At 36.6% G+C, this 24,345-nt stretch overlaps 1 protein-coding gene across 13 annotated transcripts in view; it reads left to right on the top strand.

The window, feature by feature from the left end:
- The window catches only part of CNTLN (centlein), a 329,556-nt gene that overhangs the window by 93,933 nt on the left and 211,278 nt on the right, over nt 1–24,345 (top strand). For 12 of the 13 annotated variants that reach the window (XR_013534372.1, XR_008481669.2, XM_054256412.2 and 9 more), the window contains exon 6: nt 12,172–12,309. Coding sequence is in view for 11 of the 13 variants with exons in the window: in XM_054256412.2 (XP_054112387.2) it covers nt 12,172–12,309 (138 nt within the window). In the remaining 2 variants the exon portion in view is untranslated. Of the gene's footprint in view, nt 1–6,614; nt 9,117–12,171; nt 12,310–24,345 lie in introns of those variants that run through there. The other variant, XM_078369741.1, reaches the window with a different exon arrangement.

Raw genomic sequence — 24,345 nt, forward strand, 5'->3', positions numbered from 1 at the left:
AGGGATGAAGCTGACTTGATTGTGGTGGATAAGCTTTTTGATGTACTGCTGGATTTGGTTTGCTAGTATTTTATTGAGGATTTTTGCCTTGATGTTCATCAGGGATATTGGCCTGAAATTTTCTTTTTTTTATTGTGTCTCTGCCGGGCTTTGGTATCAGGATGATGCTGGCCTCATAAAATGAGTTAGGGAGGATTCCTTCTTTTTCTATTGTCTGAAATACTTTCAGAAGAAATAGTACCAGCTCCTTTTTATACCTCTGGTACAATTTGGCTCTGAATTTGTCTGGACCTGGACTTTTTTTTTTGGTTGGTAGGCTTTAATTACTGGCTTAATTTCAGAACTTGTTATTGGTCTCTTCAGGGATTTGACTTCTTCCTGGTTTAGTCTTGGAAGGGTGTATGTATCAAGGAATTTATCCATTTCTTCTATAATTTTGTAGTTTATTTGTATAGATATGTTTATAGTATTCTCTGACGGTAGTTTATATTTCTCTGGGATTGGTGGTGATACCCCTTTATCATTTTTTATTGTGTTTATTTAATTCTTCTCTCTTTTTTATTAGTCCAGCTAATGGTCTATCTTATATGTTGATCTTCTGAAAAAATCAGCTCCTGTATTCATTGATTTTTTTAAAGAGTTTTTCATTTCTCTATCTCCTTAGCCCCTGCCCTGATCTTAGTTATTTATTGTCTTCTGCTAGCTTTTGAATTTATTTGCTCTTGCATCTCTAGTTCTTTTAATGGTGATGTTAGGGTATCAATTTTAGATATTCCTGCTTTCTCTTATGGACATTTAGTGCTATAAATTTCCCTCTAAACACTGCTTTAAATGTGTTTCAGATATTTTGGTACATTGTCTCTTGGTTTTCATTGGTTTCAAAGAACTTATTTTATTTCTGCTTTAATTTTGCTTTACCCAGTAGTCATTCAGGAGCAGGTTGTTCTGTTTCTATGTAGTTGTGCAGTTTTGAGTGAGTTTCTTAATCCTGAGTTCTAATTTGATTGCACTTTTGTCTGAGACACTGTTTATTATGATTTCCATTCTTTTGCATTTGCTGAGGAGTGTTTTACTTCCAATTATGTGGTCAATTTTAGAATACATATGATGTGGTGCTGAGTAGAATGTATTTTCTGTTGATATAGGGTAGAGAGTTCTGTAGATGTGTGTCAGGTTTGCTTTCAAGTCCTGAATATCCTTTTTAATATTCTTTCTTGTTGATCTGTCTAATATTGACAGTGAGGTGTTAAAATCTCCCACTATTATTCTGTGGGAGTCTAAGTCACTTTGTAGGACTCTAAGAAATCTCTAAGAACTTGCTTTATGAATCGGGGTGCTCCTATATTGGGCGCATATATATTTAGGATAGTTAGCTCTTCTTGTTACATTGATTTCTTTACCATTATGTAATGTCCTTCTTTGTCTTTTTTGATCTTTGTTGGTTTAAAGTCTGTTTTATCAGAGCCTAGGATTGCAACTCCTGCTTTTTTTTTTTTTTGCTTTCCATTTGCTTTGTAAGTATTCCTCCATCACTTTATTTTGAATGTCTTACGTGAGAAGAGTCTCCTAAGTATAGCACACCGATGGGTTTTGACTCTTTATCCAATTTGCTAGTCTTTATCTTATTGGGGCATTTATCCTGTTTACATTTAAGATTAATATTATGTGTGCATTTGATCCTGTCATTATGATGCTAGCTAGTTATATTGTCTGTTAGTTGCTGCAGTTTCTTCATAGCAGTGAGGTCTTTACAATTTGGTATGTTTTTACAGTGGCTGGTACTGATTGTTTCTTTTTATGTTTAGTGCTTCTCTCAGGAGCTCTTGTAAGGCAGGCCTGGTGGTGACAAAAATCTCTCAGCATTTGCTTGTCTCTAAAGAATTTTAATTCTCTTTTGCTTAGCTTGGCTGGATATGAAATTCTGGTTTGAAAATTCTTTTCTTTAAGAGTGTTGAATATTGGCCCCCACTCTCTTCTGACTTGTAGGGTTACTGTCTAGGGATCTGCTGTTGGTCTGATGGACTTACCTTTGTCGGTAACCCGACCTCTCTCTCTCAGGCTGCCCTTATCATTTTTTCCTTCATTTCAACCTTGGTGAATCTGACAATTATGTGTCTTGGGTTTGCTTTTCTTGAGGAGTATCTTTGTGGTGTTCTCTGTATTTCTGAATTTGAATGTTGGCCTGCCTTGCTAGGTTGAAGAAGTTCTCCTGAATCATATCCTGAAGAGTGTTTTCCAACTTGGTTTCATTATCTCAGTCACTTTCAGGTACACCAGTCAAATGTACATTTGGTCTTTTCACATAGTCTCATATTTCTTGGAGGCTTTGTTCATTTCTTTTCACTCTTTTTTTTCTAATATTGTGTTCTTGCTTTATTTCATTGAGTTGATCTTCAGTTTCTGATATTCCTTTTCTGCTTGAATGATTTGGCTATTGATACTTGTGTATACTTCATGAAGTTCTTGTGCTATGTTTTTCACCTCCATGAGGTCATTTATGTTCTTCTCTAAACTGATTATTCTAGTTAGCAATTCCTCTTAACGTTTTTTCAAGGTTCTTCACTTTATTGCATTGGGTTAGAACATGCTCCTTTAGCTTGGCGGTGTTTGTTATTACCCTCCTTCTGAAGCCTACTTCTGTCAGTTAATCAATCTCATTCTCTGTTTAGTTTTTTTCTCTTGCTGGTGAGGAGTTGTGATTCTTTGGAGAAGAAGTGTTTTGGTTTTTGGAATTTTCAGCTTTTTTGTGCTGGTTTCTCCCCATCTTTGTGGATTTATCTACCTTTGGTCTTTGATGTGGGTGACCTTCAGATGGGGTCTCTGAGTGGTTGTCCTTTTGTTGATGTTGATATTATTGTTTTCTGTTTGTTAGTTTTCCTTCTAACCTTCAGGCCTCTCTGCAGTAGGTCTACTGGAGTTCCTTGGAGGTTCACTCCAGCTTCTATTTCTTTGGGTATCTCTCATGGAAGCTGCAGAACAGCAAAGATTGCTGCCTGTTCCTTCCTCTGGAAGCTTTTTCCCAGAGGAGCACCCGCCATGTGTTAGCCAGAGCTCTCCTATATGAGGTACCTGTAGGCCCCTACTGGGAGGTGTCTCCCAGTCAGGATACACAGGGGTCAGGGACTTACTTGAGAAGGCAGTCTGCCCCTTATCAGAGCTCAAACAGTATGCTGGGAGATCCACTGCTCTGTTCAGTGCTGTCAGGCAGGGCCATTTAATTCTGCTGAAGCTGCTCCCATAGCCATCCCTTTCCCTAGGTGCTCTGTCCCAGGGAGATGGTTTTTTTTTTTTCTAAAAGTCTCTGTCTGCTGTTGCTGCCTTTTTTTCAGTGATGCCCTGCCCAGAAAGGAGGAATCTAGAGGGGCAGTCTGGCCATAGTGGCTTTGCTGAGCTCTGGTGGGCTCTGCCCAGTTCAAATTTTTGGGTGCTTTGTTTACACTGTGAGGGTCACCCCTCCCAGTATCAAGCTGTCATGTACCAGGTTGACCTCAGACTGCTGCACTGGCAGAGAGAATTTCAAGCCAGTGAATCTTAGTGTGCTGGGCTCTGTGGGGGTGGGACCCAGTGAGCCAGACCCCTTGGCTCTCTGGCTTCAGCCTTTTTTCCAGGGGAGTGAATGGTTCTATCTTGGTGGTATTCCAGGTGCCACTGGGGTATGAAAAAATAATTCCTGCTGCTAGCTTGGTTTCTGCCCAAATGGCCACCCACTTTTGTGCTTGAAACTCAGGACCTTGGTGGCCTAGGCACCTGAGGGAATCTCCTGGTCTGCTGGTTGAGAAGACCATGGAAAATTCAGTGCAGTATCTGGGCCCTAATGCACCATTCTTCTCAGGGCTTCCCTTGACTAGGGGAGGGAAGTTTCCCTACCCTTTGCTTTTCTCAGGTGAGGCGACACCCCTCCCTGCTTCAGCTTGCCCTCTGTGCACTGTACCTACCGTCCAACCAGTCCTAGTGAGATGAACCAAGTTCCTTAGTTGGACATGCAGAAGTCACCTGCCTTTTGTAGACTGGAGCTGTTCCTATTCAGTTATCTTGCCTGAGCAAGGTATTTTTTTTTCAAAAATTTTTTTGTATTCTCTTCAGTTTCTCTCATCAATGTTTTGTAGTTTTCATTGTAGAGACCTTTAACTACTTTGGTTAATTCCTAGGTATATAATTTTATTTGTAGCTATCATAAGTGGGATTACTTTGTTACTTTTCTTCAGATTGTTTGCTTATAGCAGTGCTACTGATTTTTGTATGTTGATTTTGTATCCTGCAACTGAATTTGTTTATTCATTCTAGTAGGTTTTTGGTGGCGTCTTTAGTTTTTTCTAAATATAAGATTATATCATCTGCAAACAAGGATGTTTTGACTATTTCCTTTCCAACTTGGATGCCCTTTATTTCTTTCTCTTGTCCAATTGCTCTAGGGCTTCCAGTACTGTGCTGAATAACAGTGGTGAAAGTGGATATTCTTGTCATGTTTCAGATTTTAGCATAAAGCTTTCAGCTTTTCCATATTCAGTATGATACTAGCTGTCAGTCATTTATGGCTTTTATTGTTTTGAGGTGTGTTCCCTCTATATCCAGTTTTTTTGAGAGTTTTTATCATGACATAGTGTTGAATTTTATAAAATGCTTTTTCACCATCAATTGAAATGATCATCTGGTTTTTTTTTTTTCTTTTATTCTTCTTTTCTTTTCTTTTTTCTTTCTTTTCTTTTCGGTGGAGTCTTGCTCTGTCACCCAGGCTGGAGTGCAGTGGTATGATCTCAGCTTGCTGCAGACTTCACCTCCTGGGTTCAAGTGATTCTTCTGCCTTGGCCTCCTAAGTAGCTGGGATTAAAGGTATGGGTCACCATGCCCGGCTAATGTTTATATTTTTAGTAGAGACAGGGTTTGCCATGTTGGCTAGGCTGGTCTCTAACTCCTGACCTCAGATTTCCAGGTTTGCCATGTTGGCTAGGCTGGTCTCTAACTCCCACCTCAGCTTTCCAGGGTGCTGAGATTACAGGTGTGAGCCACCATACCTGGCCGGTTTTTGTTTTTCATTCTGTTGATATGATGTGTTTCATGATGTATCCCAACAATTGATTTGCCTATATTAAACCACCCTTGTATCCCTAGAATAAATTCCACTTGGTCATGATGAATGATCTTTTTGATTTGGTACTAGTATTTTATTGAGGATTTTTGGCATCAGTGTTCATCAGGAATATTATTCTGTAGTTTCCTTTTTTTTTGATGTGTCTTTGTCTGGCTTTGGTATCAGGGTAATACTGGCCTTGTATAATGAGTTTGAAATTATTCCCTTCTCTGTTCTTCCAAATAATTTGAGCAGGATTGTTGTTAGTTTTTATTTAAATGTTTGGTAGAATTCTATAGCTGAGAGACTTCTTTACTGAGAGACTTTTTATTAAGGCTTCAATCTCATTACTTCTTATTCATCTGTTCAGGTTTTGGATTCTTCATGGTTCTATCTTAGTAGGTTGTATGTGTCTATAAACTTGTCTATTCTAGATTTTTAAATTTATTAGTGTATAGTTGCTGATAGTAGTCATTAATAATCCTTTGAATTTCTGCAGTTTCTGTTATAATGTCGACTTTTTAATCTGTGATTTTACTTATTTGGGTCGTCTCTCTTTTTTTCTGAGTTAATTTGACTAATATTTTGTCTATTTAGTTTATCTTTCAAAAAACCAAGTTTCTCTTCATTGTTCTTTTGTATTGTTTCAGTTTCATTTATTTCTGCTCTGATTTTTATTATTTTCTTCTACTGATTTGGAGTTTTGTTTGCTGTTGCTTTTCTAGTTCTTTAAGATGCATTGTTAGGTAGTTTATTTGTTGAGTGTTTTTTTTTTTTTATTTAGATGCTTATAGCATAAAATTCACTTTTAGTACTGCTTTCACTGTAGCCCATAGGTTTTGATATGGTGTGTTTCCATTATCATTTGCTTCTTGGGATTTTTCAGTTTCCTTCTTAATTTCTTCATTGCACTACTGGTTATTCAAGAGCATGTCATTTAATTTCCACGTGTTGTACCATTTCCAAATTTTTTTTGTTATTTATTTCTAGTTTTATTCCACTGTGGTCAGAGAAGATGCTTGATATAATTTTGGTTTTTGGAATTGTCTACACTTGTTTTGTGGTAAACATATGGCCTATCCTTGAGAATGATCTACATGTTGAGAAGAAGAATGTATGTTCTGTAGCCATTGGATGAAATGTGGTGTAAATATCTATTAGACACATTTAGTCTATAGTGCAGATGAGTCTGATGTTTCTTTGTTGATTTTTAGTCTGGATTATCTATCCAAAGCTGAAGGTGGGGTCTTGAAGCCTCCAGCTGTTATTGTATTGGGGCCTCTCTCTCTTTAGCTCAAATACGGGATTTTCTTTATATATCTTGATGCTCCAACGTTAGGTGCATTTATATTTATATTTGTTTTATTCTCTTGCTGCATTGACTCCTTTTTCATTATAAAGTGAGCTTCTTTATATCTTTTTGTAGTTTTGTCCTGAAATCTATTTTCTCTGGTAGAAGTATAGCTACTCCTGCTCTTTTTTGGTTTTCATTTTGTATGGAATATTTTTTTCACCCTTTTGTTTTCCATCTGTAGGTATCTTTATAGGTTGAGAGAGAGAGAGAGAGAGAGAGAGAGAGAGAGAGAGAGAGAGAGAGTGTGTGTGTGTGTGTGTGTATGTGTGGTTTGATACATGGTCTTGTTCTGTCACCCAGACTGGAGTGCAGTGGTTTGATCATGGCTCACTTCAGCCCCCATCTCCCAGGCTCAAGCAATCCTCCCACCTCAGCCTCTCAAGTAGCTGGGACCACAGGCATATATAACCACTTCTGGCTAATTTTTTGTAGAGATGAGGTTTTGCTGTGTTGCCCAGGCTGGTTTCAAACTCCTAGGCTGAAGTGACCCTCCTGCCTCTGCCTTCCAAAGTGCTGGGGTTACAGGTATGCACCAACATGCCGGGTCCCCTGAAGTTGAGTGTAGGCAACATATCATTGAGTCTTGTTTTTAAAAAGATATATATGTAGAGAGTTTGTCCCATTTACCTTCAGCATTATTAGTGAGATTTGTTCCATTTATCTGCATCATTTTTATTGATAATTAAGGACTTACTCCTGCCATTAGTTATTTGCTTCCTGATTGTTTTGTGGTCTTCTCTTCCATTTTTTTCTTCTTTCTGGTTCCCTTTTAGTAAAGGTGATTTTTCTCTGGTGGTGTGATTTAATTTCTTCTTCTTTATTTTTTGTGTATCTATTGTATGTATCTTGATTTGAGGTTACCATGAGGCTTGCCAATATTATTTTATCACCCATTATTTTTAAATGATTACATCTTAACACTGATTGCATATTTAAACAAATTAACAAACACTCAAAGAGAAACTAGGATAAACTCTAATCTTCATCCTGTTTTATAACTTTTTGTTCTTTTTATTAATATTTTATTGTACTGTATATGTCTTGAAAGTTGTCACAGTTATTTTTGATAGTTTAAGTCTTCTTACTCAAGATATGAGTAGTTTACTCTGCAATTACAGTTTCATAATACTCTGTATTTGTCTGTGTACTTGATATTACCAGTGAGCTGTGTTCCTTTGTATGACTTCTTATTGCTTATTAATGTCATTTTTTTTTTCAAATTGAAGAATTTTTTTTTTAGCCTTTCTTGTAGGACAGATTTGGTGTTGATGAAATCCCTCAGCTTTTGATTGTCTGGGAAAGTCTTTCTTTGAAGGATACTTTTGCTGCATATACTATTCTATGTTAAAAGTTATTTTTTTCCCCTTTTAGCACTTTAAATATGTCATGACACTCTCTCCTGACCTGTAAAGTTCCCACTGTGCAATCTGCTGCCAGATGTATCAGAGAGTCTATTGTATGTTATTTGCATGTGTGTGTGTTTGTGTTTTTTTTTTTTTTTAGCTGCTTTTTGTATTCTTTCTTTGTCTTTGACCATTGGGATTTTGATTATTAAGTGACTTGAAGTAGTTTTTCTTTGGGTTACATCTACTTCATGTTGTATAACCTTTTTGTTCTTGGATATTGATATCTTTCTCTAGGTTTGGGGAGTTTTCAGATACTATCTCTTTGAATAAATTTTCTAGCCTGACTTCTGCCTCTACCTCCTCTTTAAGGCGAGTAACTATTAAATTTACCCATTTCAGTTTATTTCCTCAATCTTGTGTGTGTGCTTCATTCCTTTTACTCCTTTTTCTTTTGTTTCTGTATTTTTAAATAACCTGTCTTCAGTCTAACTAGTTCTTCTGCTTGATCAGTTCTGCTTTTAAGAAACTGATGCGTTCTTCAGTATGTCAGTTACATTTTTCGTTTCCAGAATTTTTGCTTTATTCTTTTTAACAACTTAAATATCTTTGTTAAATATCTCTGATAGAATTCTGAATTCCTTATCTGTGTTATCTTGACTTTAACTGAACTTCTTCAAAGCAGCTATTTTGAATTACCTGTCTGAAAGATCACATATTTGTGTCTCCATGATTTTTCCTTGGTTATTTATTTAGTTCATTTGATGAGGTCATGTTTTCCTGGATAGTTTTGATGCTTGTGGATATTCGTTGGTATCCAGGCATCAAAGAGTTAGGTATCCATTGCATTCTTTGCAGTCTGGGATTGTTTGTACTCATCTTTCTGGGGAAGGCTTTCCTGATATTTGAAGGAACTTGGGTGTTGTGATCTATGTCTTTGGTCATTGTAGCCTTATCTGCATTAGAGAGCACCATAAGCCCAGTAACAGTGTGCCTCTTGTAGACTAATAGAAGTGCTGCCTTGGTGGTCTTATGTGAGATCTGGGAGAATTTCCTGAATTACTGGGCAGAGACTCTTGCTCTCTTCCCTTACTTTCTCCCAAAGATTCCAAATGGAATCTTTCTCTGTGATGAGCTGCCTGGACTTAGGGAATGAGTGACACAAGCACCCCTGTGACCACCAACACTGGGAATGAGCTGGGTCATATTTGAAGCTACTGTAGCACTGATTCTCACCCAGGGCCTATGGATCTAACTGTGTGGTTATTGTCTGTGTTTACTCAAGGGACTAGGGACTCCACAATCAGCAGTTTGTTCAGCCAGCCAGACAGACCTGTGTCCTTCCAATATGGTAAGGTTGCCCTGGCCATTTATAGAGAAGCCATCTGGGAGTCAGGGTCTGGAGTCGGGAAAAGTAGTAAACTACCTGATGTTCTGTTCCACTGTGGTTGAGCTGGCAGCCAAGCCTCAATACCAAGCCCTTCCCACTTTTCTCTCTCCTTTCCTTAAGCCGAGAAGTCTCTCCTCATGTCCATCACCCAAGGGCTCTTTAGTCAGCAAGAGATGAATCCAGTTGGAACCAATTATTTCCCTCAGAGGAGTATGTTTTTTTTTTCTGGTCCAGGGTGTGGTTAGAAATGTTGTTCAGGAGTTAGGTCCTGTAATGGGTGCTTCAGGGCACTCCCTCCTGCTTTATTGTACTTTGGCTCAGCTGGTGTCTAAGTTATGAGACTAAGTCCTCTTTATTCTCTTCTCTTCTCTAGCAGAAGGTAGGAGTCTGCCCTGGAGCTGTGTGCTGCACTGCCTTGGCTTGGAATAAGGGGTGATACAAGCACTCCCTTTGCTGCCCTGGGTAGTGTTTTTACTGGGTCACATGCACTCTACGTCCACCAGCTCTGAGTCTAGCATACCACTAAGACAGCCTGGGAATTACAGTCCATGTGGCCTAGATTGCCTTTAAAGTTTATTTAGGACCTCAGATCACTTTATTTCATTGTGGCAGGGCTTACCTGAAATCAGGTTCCAACTGCTTGGTTGGGAGACTTCCTTCTGGCTAGGGCTGATCTAAATGCTCCCTCCATGGTGCCAGCTGAGTTCTGCCCCATGTTGCTTTCTACTATGACAGAGTAGCACTGATTTGCAGAACAAAGTCCCTCAGTTCCTATGGTCTACCTCTCCCAAGAACACAATTTCTGTCTTTGCACTGTGCAGCTACTGCTGGGGTACGGGGGAGGGGTTGTGTGGGTGTCTTGAGATTGACTGTCCTTCTTCAATGCCTCTTTCTTTAATATGATGTTAAAACCAGGTACTCTGATTGCTCACCTGAGTTTTGGTTCTTAAAAAGGTGCTTTTTGTGTTGTGGATAGTTGTTCAACATGGTGTTTGTGCATGAAGGATGATTGCTTGAGGCTTCTATTTAGCCATCTTGCTCCACCTCCTCCCATCAGGTGTTTTTCATTATGAAGGGACTGTTGTACTTTGGCAAGTTCTTTTACCTTTTTTTTTTTTTTTTTTTTTTTTGCATCTGTTGAAATGATCATGTGGCTTTTCTCTTCTTTCTTTCCTTTTTTTTTTTTTTTTGAGACAGGGTCTCACTCTGCCACCCAGGCTAGAGTGTGGTGGCATGACTTGGCTCACTGCACCCTCTGCTTCCCAGGTTCAAGCAGTCCTCCAGCTTCAGCCCTTCAAGCAACTGGGACTACAGGCGTCAGCCACCATGCCCTGCTAGTTATTTGTAAAGACAGGGTTTTGCCATGTAACTTTGGCTGGTCTCAAACTCCTGAGTCAAAGCAATTTACCTGCCTTGACCTCCCAAACTGCTGGAATTACTGTCATGAGCCACTGCACCCAGCCTTGTCTTTGTCTTTCATTATACTGGTGTGGTGTATTCTATTAACTGATTTTTTGGTGTTAAACCAACCTTACATTACTGAAATATCTTTAATTTACTCTTTCTTTGGTATCAGGATTATGCTGTCTTTACAGAATGAGTTAGGACGTATTACATCCTCTTCTAGGTGTTATTACAGTTTTAGAGGGATTGGTATTCTCAGATGCTGGGTAGAATTTACCACTGAATCTGCCTGTTCCTGAATTTTTCTTTGTTGGAAGGTTTTGATAACTGATTTAGTCTCTTCATTTGTTATATTTGTTAAGACTTTTCTTCTTGAGTCAGTTTAGGTAATCCAGGGGTTTCTAGCAATTTTTCCATTTCATCTAAATTATTTAATTTTGATGGGAAATTATTTATAATTTATAAATATATTTAATAATTTATTCTATAAATATAATTTATATTTATATGAAACAAATGAATAAAAAGGTATCGGTAAAAAAAAAAAATCAACTAAGAGGGCTGGGTGTGATGGCTCACGCCTGTAATCCCAGCACTTCAGGAGGCCAAGGAGGGTGGATCACAAGGTCAGGAGTTCAAGACCAGCATGGCTAAGATGGTGAAACCCCGTCTCTACTAAAAATACAAAAAATTAGGAGGGCATGGTGGCATATGCCTGTAATCCCAGCTACTTAGGAGGCTGAGGTGGAGAACTGCTTAAACTTGGGAGGCAGAGGTTGCAGTGAGCCTAGATTGTGCCACTGCACTCTAACCTGGGTGACAGAGTGAGACTCTGTCTAAAAAATAAAAATAAAAAAAAAATAAACATTAAAAAAATCAACTAAGAAAAGCAATAATAGAGGAATGAAAGACAAAAATGCTGTTATATATAGAGAGAAAAAGTGATAAAATGGCAGCTTTCTTACTAATATTTACTCTATCTAATAATTGATTAAATGTTTAGCATCATGCAAACCTGAACAGACAAGTAATAATTAGTAAGATTGAGTCAGTAACAAAAAGTCTCCAAACAAAGAAAAGCCCAGGATCAGATGGATTCATTGTAATATGTCTAATAATTCTTTTGTTATCTAATAATCCTTTTTATTTCTTTACAGTTAATAGTAGTATTTTCATGTCATTTCAGATTTTAGTTATTTGTATCCTTTTTTTTTTCCCTTTAGTAGTCTAGCTAAGGTTTGCTAATTTGGACATTCTTTTCAGAAAATAACCTTTTACTTTAATGATTGTCAGTTGTTTTTTTATCCCTTCTCCTTTTCAAATTTCCACTCTCATATTTATTATAAATTAATTTTATAATATATTCTTTAAAATAAAACATCAAATTTTAAAATTCTTTCACAATTTAATAACTAAATTTGTTATGCATATCTTCAAATTTATTTGCTTCAAAAATCTGTTACTGGTATAAGTTAGTGTTTGTATTAAAAGTATTTTAACTAAGTGAAAAAATTAAAATAGTTTTTCTCTGTCATTTTGTAGAATAATTAAATATAACAGATGTTATATTTAGTTTTATGTTTGATTATTGATATAAGCACTCTAATTTTAGGCCTTTGAAGACAACTTAATTGAAGCAAGGAAAGAAATTGAAGTATTACAGAGTAAATATAATACTCTATCATTACAGTTGAATAATAAACAGACTGAACTTATCCAGAAGGATATGGATATTACCCTGGTCAGGCAAGTATGTTGTTTTTAACTTAACATTATAGAAATGTCATTAGTCATTCAGAATGACAGCATTTATACTTATTATTAACACCTTAAAATGAAACTGTGTTTTCTGTGGTTATATATGTTTGTGCATTGAGAATCTGGGGTTATTTACACTGAATGGAAAAATTACCTGGGAGAATGAGTGGGTCAACAGGATTGGATGAGCATGGTCAAGGGGTACCCTAGTTCAGGTTTTAACAAGGACATTGCAATGCTTTCATTCATTGTTTTCTTCTGACATTTCTAGGTATGTGTTATATGGTATTCATATTGCTACAGAGAACAATAATAACTGAGAAACACAATTTTGAGTTTTAATTTTATTATGTTCTATATAGTTTCAGTTTGTGATGCAGTCTTTCTGTATCAATATAATTGATTTTTTAATACTATTCATAAAATTGGATTACTTAAGAAAGTAAGCATGATACACTTGTGTTTCTAAGTGTTTTTAAAGATGTGGAAACTATTAATTTGCTTTATAATTACTTTTTTCAGAAAGTAGTATAAGAGAAAATAACTTTTCCTTGGTTCATAGATTAGTGTCTCTCTCTCTCTCTCTCTCTCTATCTCTATCTATCTCTATCTCTATCTCTCTATCTATCTCATCTGTCTAACTATCTGTCTATCCACACACATGAATGGATATGCATGGATATCTGTATGTATGTGTTTATTTATTTTGGTAGCACCACAGCATGGAATTGAAGGTATGCTTCTAGAAGTATATAATAGAATTTCATTGTATGATTTACTGTAATTTAAAAACAAGTAATAAATAAATGATAGGTAAGTTATTGCCATTCTGGTACACATTGGATGGAGTTCTTCTTTGGTAAAACTTGTCTGTGATTTTCTTTCATGTTAGTGGGCATTGGTAAGGGGGTCAAGTTAGTGCTATATATCATGTACTTTTTATAGTTCCATTGGGTAAAATACAGTTTTATAAATTTAAATATAGCATTGTGAATTTTGTTCAGATGAGACACTGTTTACTATTACTGAAGCCAATAAAATTGAAGTGAGTTAGAATGTTAACAGATTCCTTGTATCAGATTTTAAAGACTTTCTCATCATAAGGGTCAGGAAAAGTATAAGCTTTATAGATGGTATACTGGTTGACATATCAACTTATGGTGTAATTATTTTTAAAGCAATAAGGAAGTCAGAAAATAATTTAAAGAGGAATAGAATCTTAGATTTGGGTGAAATTTAAAAATTGTTAGTTATTCTTTTCTTTGTCCCAATAAGGTAGTATAGCATTTAGTCTTTTCTTGAAATTTTTAGTTTAAAAGTTTCTCATGCTTTTCAAGACTGCTATTTTCATTTTATGTTGTTTAAATTTTTGAACATTGTTTTACATGTACTTAGTTGAAATTTGCCTTTTTACAATTCCCACCTATTTATTGTAGATTTATTATCTGGAGATTCTTAGAAACAATCTAATTCCTATTATATAACATAGCTCAGTGGTCAAGGCAGTTATCAATGACAACTTTTTTTTTTTACTAATTGATCAACGACTCCTATTTCTTACATAAGCTCTTTATGTACATGTTTCACAGATGTTATCATGTTTTGGGTTACCTTTCTGACTGTTTTCCATATTGTCAATCTTCTAAAAATATAACATCTAGAACTACATAAAATATTTCAACAAAGACCTTTCCAGTTTAGAATATGATGGTGCTAGGCTATTAGAACAAATATAGTGTCCATTCTAGGATACAGTGCAGTGTTAAGGACATGGGATATAACAACTATGTTTTCTTCTATGTTTTGTGTGAGTTTGTTTATTTAAATTTAGTGTATTGCAAGAGCTGTAAGTTATAAATAAAGCAGTAATATTCACAGATGCACTTTTTCTTATACAATAGTAAAAGAATACTAGCTAATGAGCCATGTGTAATTCTAAGAGTCTGATTAAAAGGACTCATAGAGACATACGGCCTATGTGAATGCAGGAACAAAACACCAAATACTTCATGTTCTCACTTATAAGTAGGAGCTATACATTGAGCACCCATTGACATAAACATAGAGCAGTAGACACTGTGGCTACTAGACAATGAAGGGAGTGAGGGTCCAAGGGTGGAAAACTTACCTATTGGGTACTATATTCACCACCTGGGTGACAGGAATCACTCAAACCGCAGCATCAAGCAATATAGCCATGTAACAGAACTGCACATGTACCCCCCTGAATCTAAAATAAAAGTAGAAATTTTGAAAAGAAGGACTCACATAGAAGGATAATAGCATAGAGTTGGTTGTTTGGTGCAGCGGACTTTGTCTTAAATCTTCATTATAGGGTAGTAGTCGAGATGTCTACAATGTTTCTCCTGAGTTATGGTTGGATGCACTATGTGTCTTCTGTCTTTCATCATTATTTCCTTGGGAGAGGGTGGTTATGATATACCAGTCCCAGTTTATTGAATCCTTATGTTGTACTCAAGACATACAAAGCCATAATTGTGGAAAAAGTAGTCTAAGCACTTTCTTATTTGGGTACACTTTTCCTCACTGATGGAGCTACTGTTTCTTTATGGATTTTCTTCTTTGGAGTTCATAGTCATTTATATTTTATTGAATATTTGATCCATGTTACCCATTGTGCTAAAGGATATTTTTGTGAACTCTACTTCAAATGATTTTTGCCCAGGTTACAGTATAAATAAGTGTATACAGTCATTCCTTGGTATATGTGGAGGATTGGTTTCAGGCCTCAATGTAGCCACCAAAGTCTACAGATGCCGAAGCCCCTTATATATGGCAGTATTTGCACATAATCTATGCATATTCTCCTGTATACTTTAAATCATCTTTAGATTACTTTTATTAAATATATCATACAATATAAATAGTTGTGATACTGTATTTTTTGTTTGTATTGTTTTGTTATATATTTTGAATTACTGTTTTTGATCTACTGTTGTTTGAATATGTGGAAGTAGAAACCACAGATATGGAAGTCCAACTCTATGCATAAATAATGATGTACATGTCTGTAATCTATATAGAGCATGTTAATATATTTACTTAGCCATTGCATAAAAAGGGATAACCAATTAAATTGCCTACCCAAAACTTTTCCTGAATAGGTAATGGCTCTACAATTAAGGGTGAGAATTTTTGTTAGAAATTGAGTGAAAACAGTGCAATCATAATTTTGGTTTGGAGAATCTTCAGACAAAAATCCTGAAATCTGGATTGCTGGTTTTCCCAGGTACTTAGCAGAAACAAATGAGTTTCCTTTGGAGAATGATAAAACAATCTGGACTTAATTTATATCTAAAGTTTTACAAAATAAGGTCTAGCACATAGTCAGAAATAACAAATATGTAGTAACGAAAGAATAAAAAGATATAAGAACTAGAAATGAAAGAAGAAATCCTAAGTATTTGCTAAAACATCATTAATTCACATAGAGAATGCAAAATAATTTATATATAGTTTACATTAATCAATAAGTTTATCATGCTTGGTGGATACATGATCAGTGTATAAAACTTAATTGCTTTTTGTATACCAGCAAAACATTTTAGGAAATTAACTTAAAAAGAATTTAATTTACAGTATTACTGGAAGTATGAAGAGCAAATATAATGAAAAATGTGTATTACCTCTATTTACAGAATTCTACAAACGTTGAGAAAAATAAAAGGTCTATTTGTGTGCAGGGAAATAACAACGTTCAGGGTTTGGAAGATTCACTATGATAAAGATGCCAGTTCTCTCTGAATAGATGTTAGATTCAGAATAATACTGATCATGGATGATCAACAACAGGAAACCATTACCACCCTTAGCCAGAAGGGACAAGAATATGTATTCTGTGACAGAGGCTGCCCAATAAGAGCAGTAATCTTAGACAGAGGAACACAGGCACTATCAAACTGTAGCTCATCAGAGAGTGAGCCAGGTAAATAAGTATCTTGACCTCTTTCTCTTTTTTACTCTGGAATCACCAGCTAGTGCCTCCAACTGCTGAAACTCAGTGAGAGCCAGAGAACAAGAAGCAGTATAATCTAGTCTGTAAAGAAGTTGGTCTCCTAGGCTAAGCAGAGTAGGGATGATGAAGATTGGCCTATTCTTAGTTACTACTCTTTTTCAGAACTTTTCTGGCCATTATTCCCTGTTAATTTTTACATATGAATATTAGAGTAAACTTGCTTATTTTTTCTTTGGAATGTTGTTAGCACATAAAATTTATAATAATCTAAGAAGAATTGACATCTTTATGATGTTCTGTCTTCTTGTCCCAGAATGTGATGTGTCATTCCATTTGTTTCAGTCTCTGTGTCTTTCTCATGTAGATTTTGAACATTTCTCATTAAATTTATTCCTAGATCTTTCATGTCTCTTGTTACTATTTTAAATGTAATTTTTCCTTCTCATAAAGCTTTCAAATGATTTTTCTTTTATTGCATATCATTTTATTGTGCAGTTTTTTGGGATGGATTATTTTGTTTTCACTGAATTGTGCTATGATTATTTTGGTATAAATGATAAATATGAATTATATAAAAATAAATGCACATAGTACAGAAAAGTACAAAGAAGGTAAAAGAAAAAAAATGACACTAAAAATGCATCCCAAGATAAATAACAGCCATAAAATTTTTTGAGCATTGTTCTAGATTTTTCTCAGTCCCTATGTATAAATTGAGGTTTGGGTAGACAGAATTTTTAAATAAAAAAGACTATTTTGCACATGTTCTTTTGGTAACTAATAACTTTGGTATGTAGATTTTTTTTGTGTGTAATGAAACAATATGGCTCTCTGATGTGAAATTGAGGAGATCATTACATCTTAAATAATTATTTTTTTCTCTATAAGGAACACTATCTTTCTAAAACTAAGAACAAACATATGAAAAACCTTGTAGATTTATGTTATTTTTTTAAGCTACATTTCATCTTTAGCTGATTTTTGTACCCTGCTATGTACACTCTGAAATGAGCACATAAATTCAACCATTTTGATTCCCCACAATTTGTGTCTTAAGAATTATAGCATGTATTTCCTTTTGTGTAATTATAGTGAATGCAGATGTTTAGGCATAATTCTATACAGTACTTCAGTGTTCATCATTAAACTTTTTTACTCTTGATTTGTTCATTTCCTACTGTTTGTTTTGATTCATCTCATGAGCCCATCTTTACCAGGGCCTTCCCTATTGCTATGTTATGGTTTCTATCCCTGTTGGCATCCAGTTTAGTCATGTGACTTATTTTGGCCAGTGGAATGAGAGTACTGTCAAATGTTTTAAAGGAGCCATTGCTCGATTTGCCTTTGCTTTTTACCTTTTTCCAGAATAGCCTATTTCTACAACAGTCTGATGTTCCAGTTTGGGTTGTAGAATAAAGAAAAGCAAATGTAATGTGAATAAGGAGTAAATCTTTGTTTTTGTAAGGTGTCAAGTTTTTTCTTTTTAAGCTGTAGAACTAGGTAGAGAAGCTGTTCGAAACCCTCTGTTAGTGTTTTCTACAAAACCTGGTTTTTAAAAGGATATTCCTAATTTATCACCTGGCCGACTCAATTTTTACAATAGCATCACTGCTATGGTTTGAGTATTTGTCTCATCCAAAGTTCATGTTGAAATTTAATTCTCAATGTGGCAGAATTGGGACATTGGGCCTTTACAAGGCAATTGGGTCATGAGGGCTCTGCACTCATGAATGAATTAATCCACTCATGTATTAATGGGTTATCATGGGAATGCAACTGTTGGCCTTATAAGAGGAAGAAAGACTTGAGCTAATATGTTCAGCCTTATCACCATGTGATATCTGGTGCTGCCTCAGGACTCTGCCTAGAGTCCCCATGAGGAAGAAGGCCCTCCCCAGATGGAACCCTTCAACCTTGAACTATTGTAAGAATAACTGCAAGAAATAAATTCCTTTTTCTTTATAAATTACCCAGTTTTGGGGATTCTAAGTAACTAAAATAGACCAAAACAATCACTAGTTTTTTTAAGACCCTCACCATATGAAACCCTTCAACTCTGGAGTTCTGTAAGAATAACTGTAAGAGGAGAGAGAGAGATCCAAGATGGCTGATTAGCAGCAGCTCAGGATTGTAGCTCCCAGTGAAAGTGCAGAGAGTGAGTGGATGCCACACTTACAGATGAATTTTTGTTGCCCATGGACCAGGAGATTCCCAGCGGAGGAGCCCCACGGGTTGCCAGCACGACTCTTTTGGAAGGCACAGCTGTTTTGATGGTGCCCCACAGTGATGGTTCTCAGTGCAGAGTATATGGGATTGGGTGCCCTTTTAGTTGGTATTTGGAGCTCCAGGAAGGCAGAGTCACCCATTTAGCTGACTGAAAAGGGGACTGAAGTGGGGAGCCATACCGGGAGATTCCTGGGCAGAAAAGCGCCACGAGTCTCAACGCCACTATTTCAGCTGGCGCAGTGGGTCACCACAGGAGAAATTACACAGATTCCAGCGCCTTTTCAGTGGGTGACTGGAACACCTGGGAAAGAGTTGACCATTCAACTAAGGAAAAGAAGTAGAGGCTCTGAAACAGGGAGCCAGGTGATCGGGCTTGACTGGTCCCACCCCCACACAAAAATCAGCAATCAGAAGCACTGAGGATTGAGAGTTTCACAGCAAGCACAACTGAACCCGGGAAGAGCCAGCTTTGTGGGGGAGGGGCATCCGCCAAAGGAAAACTAAGAAACAGAAAAAACTTCATCACCCAAAAGCTGGACATCCACTCAGAGACCCAATCTGAAAGTCAGCAATTACAAAGAGGACAGGTGGATAAATCCACAAAGATGGGAAGAAACCAGCGCAAAAAGGATGAAAACACCCGAAATAAGAATGGCTCTCCTCCTATAGGGGATTGCAGCTCCTCATCAGCAAGGAAACAAGGCCTGATGGAGAATGAGTGTGATGAATTAACAGAATCAGGCATCAGAAGGTGGATAATAAGAAACTTCTGTGAGCTAAAAGAGCATGTTCTAACCCAATGCAAAGAAACTAAGAACCTTGAAAAAAGGTTTGATGAAATGCTAATGAGAATAGACAATTTAGAGAGGAATATAAGTGAATTAATGGAGCTGAAAAACACAATACGAGAACTTCACGAAGTATGCACAAGTTTTAACAGTTGAATTGATCAGGCAACAGAAAGGTTATCAGAGTTCAAAGACCAACTTAATGAAATAAAACAAGAAGACAAGATTAGAGAAAAAAGAATAAGAAGGAATGAGCAAAGTCTCCAAGAAATATGGGACTATGTGAAAAGACCTAATCTACGTTTGATAGGTGTACCTGAATGCAATGAAGAGAATGAATCCAAGCTGGAAAATATTCTTCAGGATATTATCCAGGAAAACTTTCCCAACCTGGCAAGGCAGGACAATACCCAACTCTAGGTAATACAGTGAACACCACAAAGATATTCCTCAAGAAGAGCAACCGCAAGGCATATAATCGTTAGAGTCACCAGGGTTGAAATGAAGGAGAAAATACTAAGGGCAGCCAGAGAGAAAGGTCAGGTTACCCACAAAGGGAAGCATATCAGACTCATAGCAGATCTCTCAGCAGAAACCCTACAAGCCAGAAGAGAGTGGGGGCCAATATTCAACATCCTTAAAGAAAAGAACTTTCAACCCAGAATTTCATATCCAGCCAAACTAAGTTTCATAAGTGAAGGAAAAATAAAATTTTTTGCAAACAAGCAAGTACTCAGAGACTTCATCACCAGCAGGCCTGCTTTACAAGAGCTTCTGAAAGAAGCATTACACACAGAAAGGAGCAACCAGTATCAGCCATTCCAAAAACATACCAAAAGGTAAAGAGCATCACCATAATAAAGAATCTACATCAACTAATGGGCAAAACAGCCAGCTAGCATTAAATGGCAGTATTAAACTCACATATATCAATATTAATCCTAAATTTAAATGGACTAAATGCCCCAATGAAAAGGCACAGGCAGGCAAATTGGATAAAAAGCCAAAACCCATCGGTATGCTGCATCCAGACCCATCTCACATACAAGGATACACAAAGACTCAAAACAAAGGGATGGAGGAAGATTTATTAACCAAATGGAGAGCAAAAAAAAAAAAAAAGGAGTTGCAATTCTCGTCTCTGATAAAATAGACTTTAAACCAACAAAGACCAAAAGAGACAAAGAAGGACATTACATAATGGTAAAAGGATCAATGCAACAAGAAGAGCTAAGGATCCTAAATATATATGCACCTAATACAGGAGCACCCAGATACATAAGGCAAGTTCTTAATGACTTACAAAGAGATTTAGACTCCCACTCAATAATAGTGGGAGACTTTAACACTACATTGTCAATATTAGACAGATCAATGAGACAGAAAATTAACAAGGATATCCATGACTTGAACACAAACCTGGAACAAGTAAACTTAATAAACATTTACAGAACTCTCCACCCCAAATCCACAAAATATACATTTTTCTCAGTATCACATCACACCTATTCTAAAAGTGACCACATAATTGGAAGTAAATCACTCCTCAGCAATTGCATAGCATTTCGCAGGTTTAAATGAAATATTGGTTGGCTGCTTGTATGTTATTTTCCTCCCTTATTCCTTCCTGTCTCTATTGTTAAGCACATTTATTGGCATAAAAGAGGTTTCTAATACTCATTTTTAGACTGCATTCTAGCCTGGACAATAGAGCAAGATTTCTATTCTCTCTCCCTCTTTCTTTTCCTCTTTCTTTCTCTCATTTTTTTTCTTTTTTTCTCTCTTTGTTTCTTCTTCCTTTTTTTTCTCTTTCAAAAAGAAGAGTAACTTTAAGAAATAAATTCCTTTTTCTTTATAAATTACCCAGTTTTAGGGATTCTAAGTAACCAAAATGGACTAAAACAATCATTAGACTAAAACAATCACTGAATGATTATTAGATTTATATTTCGGCAATACAATATATTCTACACAACTTAGCATCCCTCATGAGATGGTAAGCATTGCTGGTTCTCAGCATCTTCTCTTTCAGTGAGCCCAGATTTTCCTTAATTCCCTTTGATCTATATCTAGAGGAACTTCTCAGGTTTGAACCTAACAATTTTATGCTGTATAATTTTGATTTTGCTTATAACTACTCTCATTATGGATTTAAAGCTATGATGGCATTTTTTGATATCAGTCCTTTTTTGTTATCTTCTGCAATTCCATTGGTGACACCTCCAGATGCAGAAGGGACCCGAGTGCATAGGGTTTGGAGTGACCCCCAGCCAGCCACAGCAGCCGTACCCTAAGGAAGAGGGGCCTGTTAAAAGATAAACAGCACTTTGGGAGGCCGAGGCAGGTGGATCACGAGGTCAAGAGATTGAGACCATCCTGGTCAACATGGTGAAACCCCATCTCTACTAAAAATACAAAAAATTAGCTGGGCATGGTGGTGTGTGCCTGTAATCCCAGCTACTCAGGAGGCTGAGGCAGGAGAAGTGCCTGAACCGAGGAGGCGGAGGTTGCAGTGAGCTGAGATCATGCCATTGCACTCCAGCCTGGGTAACAAGAGTGAAACTCCATCTCAAAAAAAAAAAAAAAAAAAACCAAAAAAAACAAAAGGCTCCCCACAAATTCAAAGATCAAAGCTAGATAAACTCACAAAGGTGAGAAAGAATCAAGGTAAAAACACTGAAAACTCGAAAAGCCAGAATGCTTCTTCTCCAGATGATTGTAACATCTCTCCAGGAAGAGTGCAGAACTGGGTGGAGGCTGAGATGGATGAACTAATAGAAGTAGGCCTCAGAAAGTGGGTAATAACTAACTTAGCTTAGCTAAAGTAGCATGTTCTAACCCAATACAAAGAAGCTAAGCACCATGATAAAACATTACAGGAGCTGTTAACCAGAATAACCAGTTTGAAAGGAACATAAATTACCTAATGGAGTTGAAAAGACAATATGAGAACCTCCCCAATGCAACCACAAGTATCGGTAGCCAAAATGATCAAGTGGAGGAAAGAATTTCAGAGCTTAGAGAGTATCTTACTGAAGTAAGATAGGCAGACAAGATAAGAGATAAAGAAGAATAAACAGAAGCAAACAAAACCTCCATGACGTATGGGATTATCTAAAAAGATCGAACATTTGACTGAATGGGATACTTGAAAGAGATGGGAAGAACAGAACTAAGGTGGAAAATGTACTTCAGGATATCATCTAGGAGAACTTTCCCAACCTAACGAGACAGGCCAACATTTAATTAATGAAATCCAAAGAACCCCAGTAAGATGCTCCATGAGATGATCAACCCTAAGACATATAATCAGCAAATTCTTCAAGGTTGAAATGAAGAAAAAAAAATGTTAACAGCAGCCAGAGAGAAAGGTGAGGTCACCTACAGAAGGAAACCCATTAGACTAACAGGGAACTTCTCAGCAGAAACCCTATAAGCCAGAAGAGATTGGGCACCACCCTACTTTTCCTCGCTCTCCGTGGGTTGTGCCAAATGCCTAGTCAGTCCCAGTGAGAGAACTTGGATGCCTCAGTTGACAGTGCAGAATTCACTAGTAGTTTTGGTTTTTCTTTGTGCAGGCCTACTACCACAACTGTTTCTAGTCTGCCATCTTGGCCCCTCCTGTTTTACTTTACTTGTTTTCAAATGAGGAAAGGTCTAGACAATTTCAGTGCTTTCCGTGAGCCTCGTGTGCTGTTTGTATTTGCAGATTTGGTGTACATACCATCACTTCTACTTTTCTGTGGTGGTGTGGGGAGATAGAGAGAAATAAATGTATCTACATAGTGTAAGATTATGTTTCAGTTCCGCTTATTGAGAGCATGCCCAGAAAATGGCATGAGATGGTAGAGAAAAATGTGCTTTTTTTAGATTGATTTTTAATTTGCAAAGCCTTATAAACGTTTGAGCATCGTCCTACTCTTCAGTGTGTTTCTTATGACTAAAGATACATATATTTTGTTGTACATTATCCTTAAATACAGAACAGCTACTGATTCAGGCCTTCACAATAAGAAATACCAGATGTCTTCTAACATTGAAATATAAATAAATTTGCTGTTTTGCACTGTAGTGAAAGATATGTTTTATCTTAATCATGTCTCCTTTCTAAATGCAACTTGTTTTTTAGGTATCCTGGCTTACATGTCTTAACTACGATAGAATTTTCTCCTGTACTGTTGGGTATTTCCTTTGACAATTTTTGCTAGTATTATTCATGAAAATGGCAATAATCATCATGCATTATTACTAGGGTCTTTTCCCCCCCTCTTGTATTATATTTCCTGCAGGCATTGTGCCATTATTGGCTTTCTCCTCTCTGCTTCTCCATTTTTGACTGCTATTTTCTGCATGTTTCAGTTTTTTAAATAGTTACAGGAAAATGGTTTATGTCCATGTATCTGTATGGATGCAGGGCTTGTGGTTTGAGAATATTAATGTTCTAAATTGCTAAAGAACAGAACTATTTGCTCCCATACTAATTTTTTTCCATCTTCAACAACTGCCTGCATATTTCTTTTATTCTCTTTAAGACTTATCTTATGTGAATGAATGAGTAGTTAAAGCTTATAGGTAAAGAAAAAGTTCCATTAAGAAATACAATCTTCAAGATTGTATATAAAAATATATATATCTTATATATGTTAAATATTTAAATACAAATATATATTTTTTGATTTTTTAAATTTTGTTTTCTTTTGAGATGGAGTCTTGCTCTGTTGCCAGGCTGGAGTGTAGTGGAGCAATCTTGGCTCACTGTAACCTCCACTTCCTGGGTTCAAGTGATTCTTCTGCATCAGCCTCATGAATAACTGGGATTACAGGCATCTGCTACCACACCCAGCTAATTTTTGTATTTTTAGTAGAGATGGGATTTACCATGTTGGCCAGAATGGTCTCCATCTCTTGACCTTGTGATCTGCCCTCCTCGGCCTCCTAGAGTGCTGGGATTACAGGTGTGAGTCATCACACCCAGCCCAAAATATTATATAAGTACGATCATCCTTTCATATCCATGGATTCATCCAATCACTGATTG

Source organism: Callithrix jacchus, chromosome 1, assembly GCF_049354715.1.
Source record: "Callithrix jacchus isolate 240 chromosome 1, calJac240_pri, whole genome shotgun sequence".
Lineage (NCBI taxonomy): Eukaryota > Metazoa > Chordata > Mammalia > Primates > Cebidae > Callithrix > Callithrix jacchus.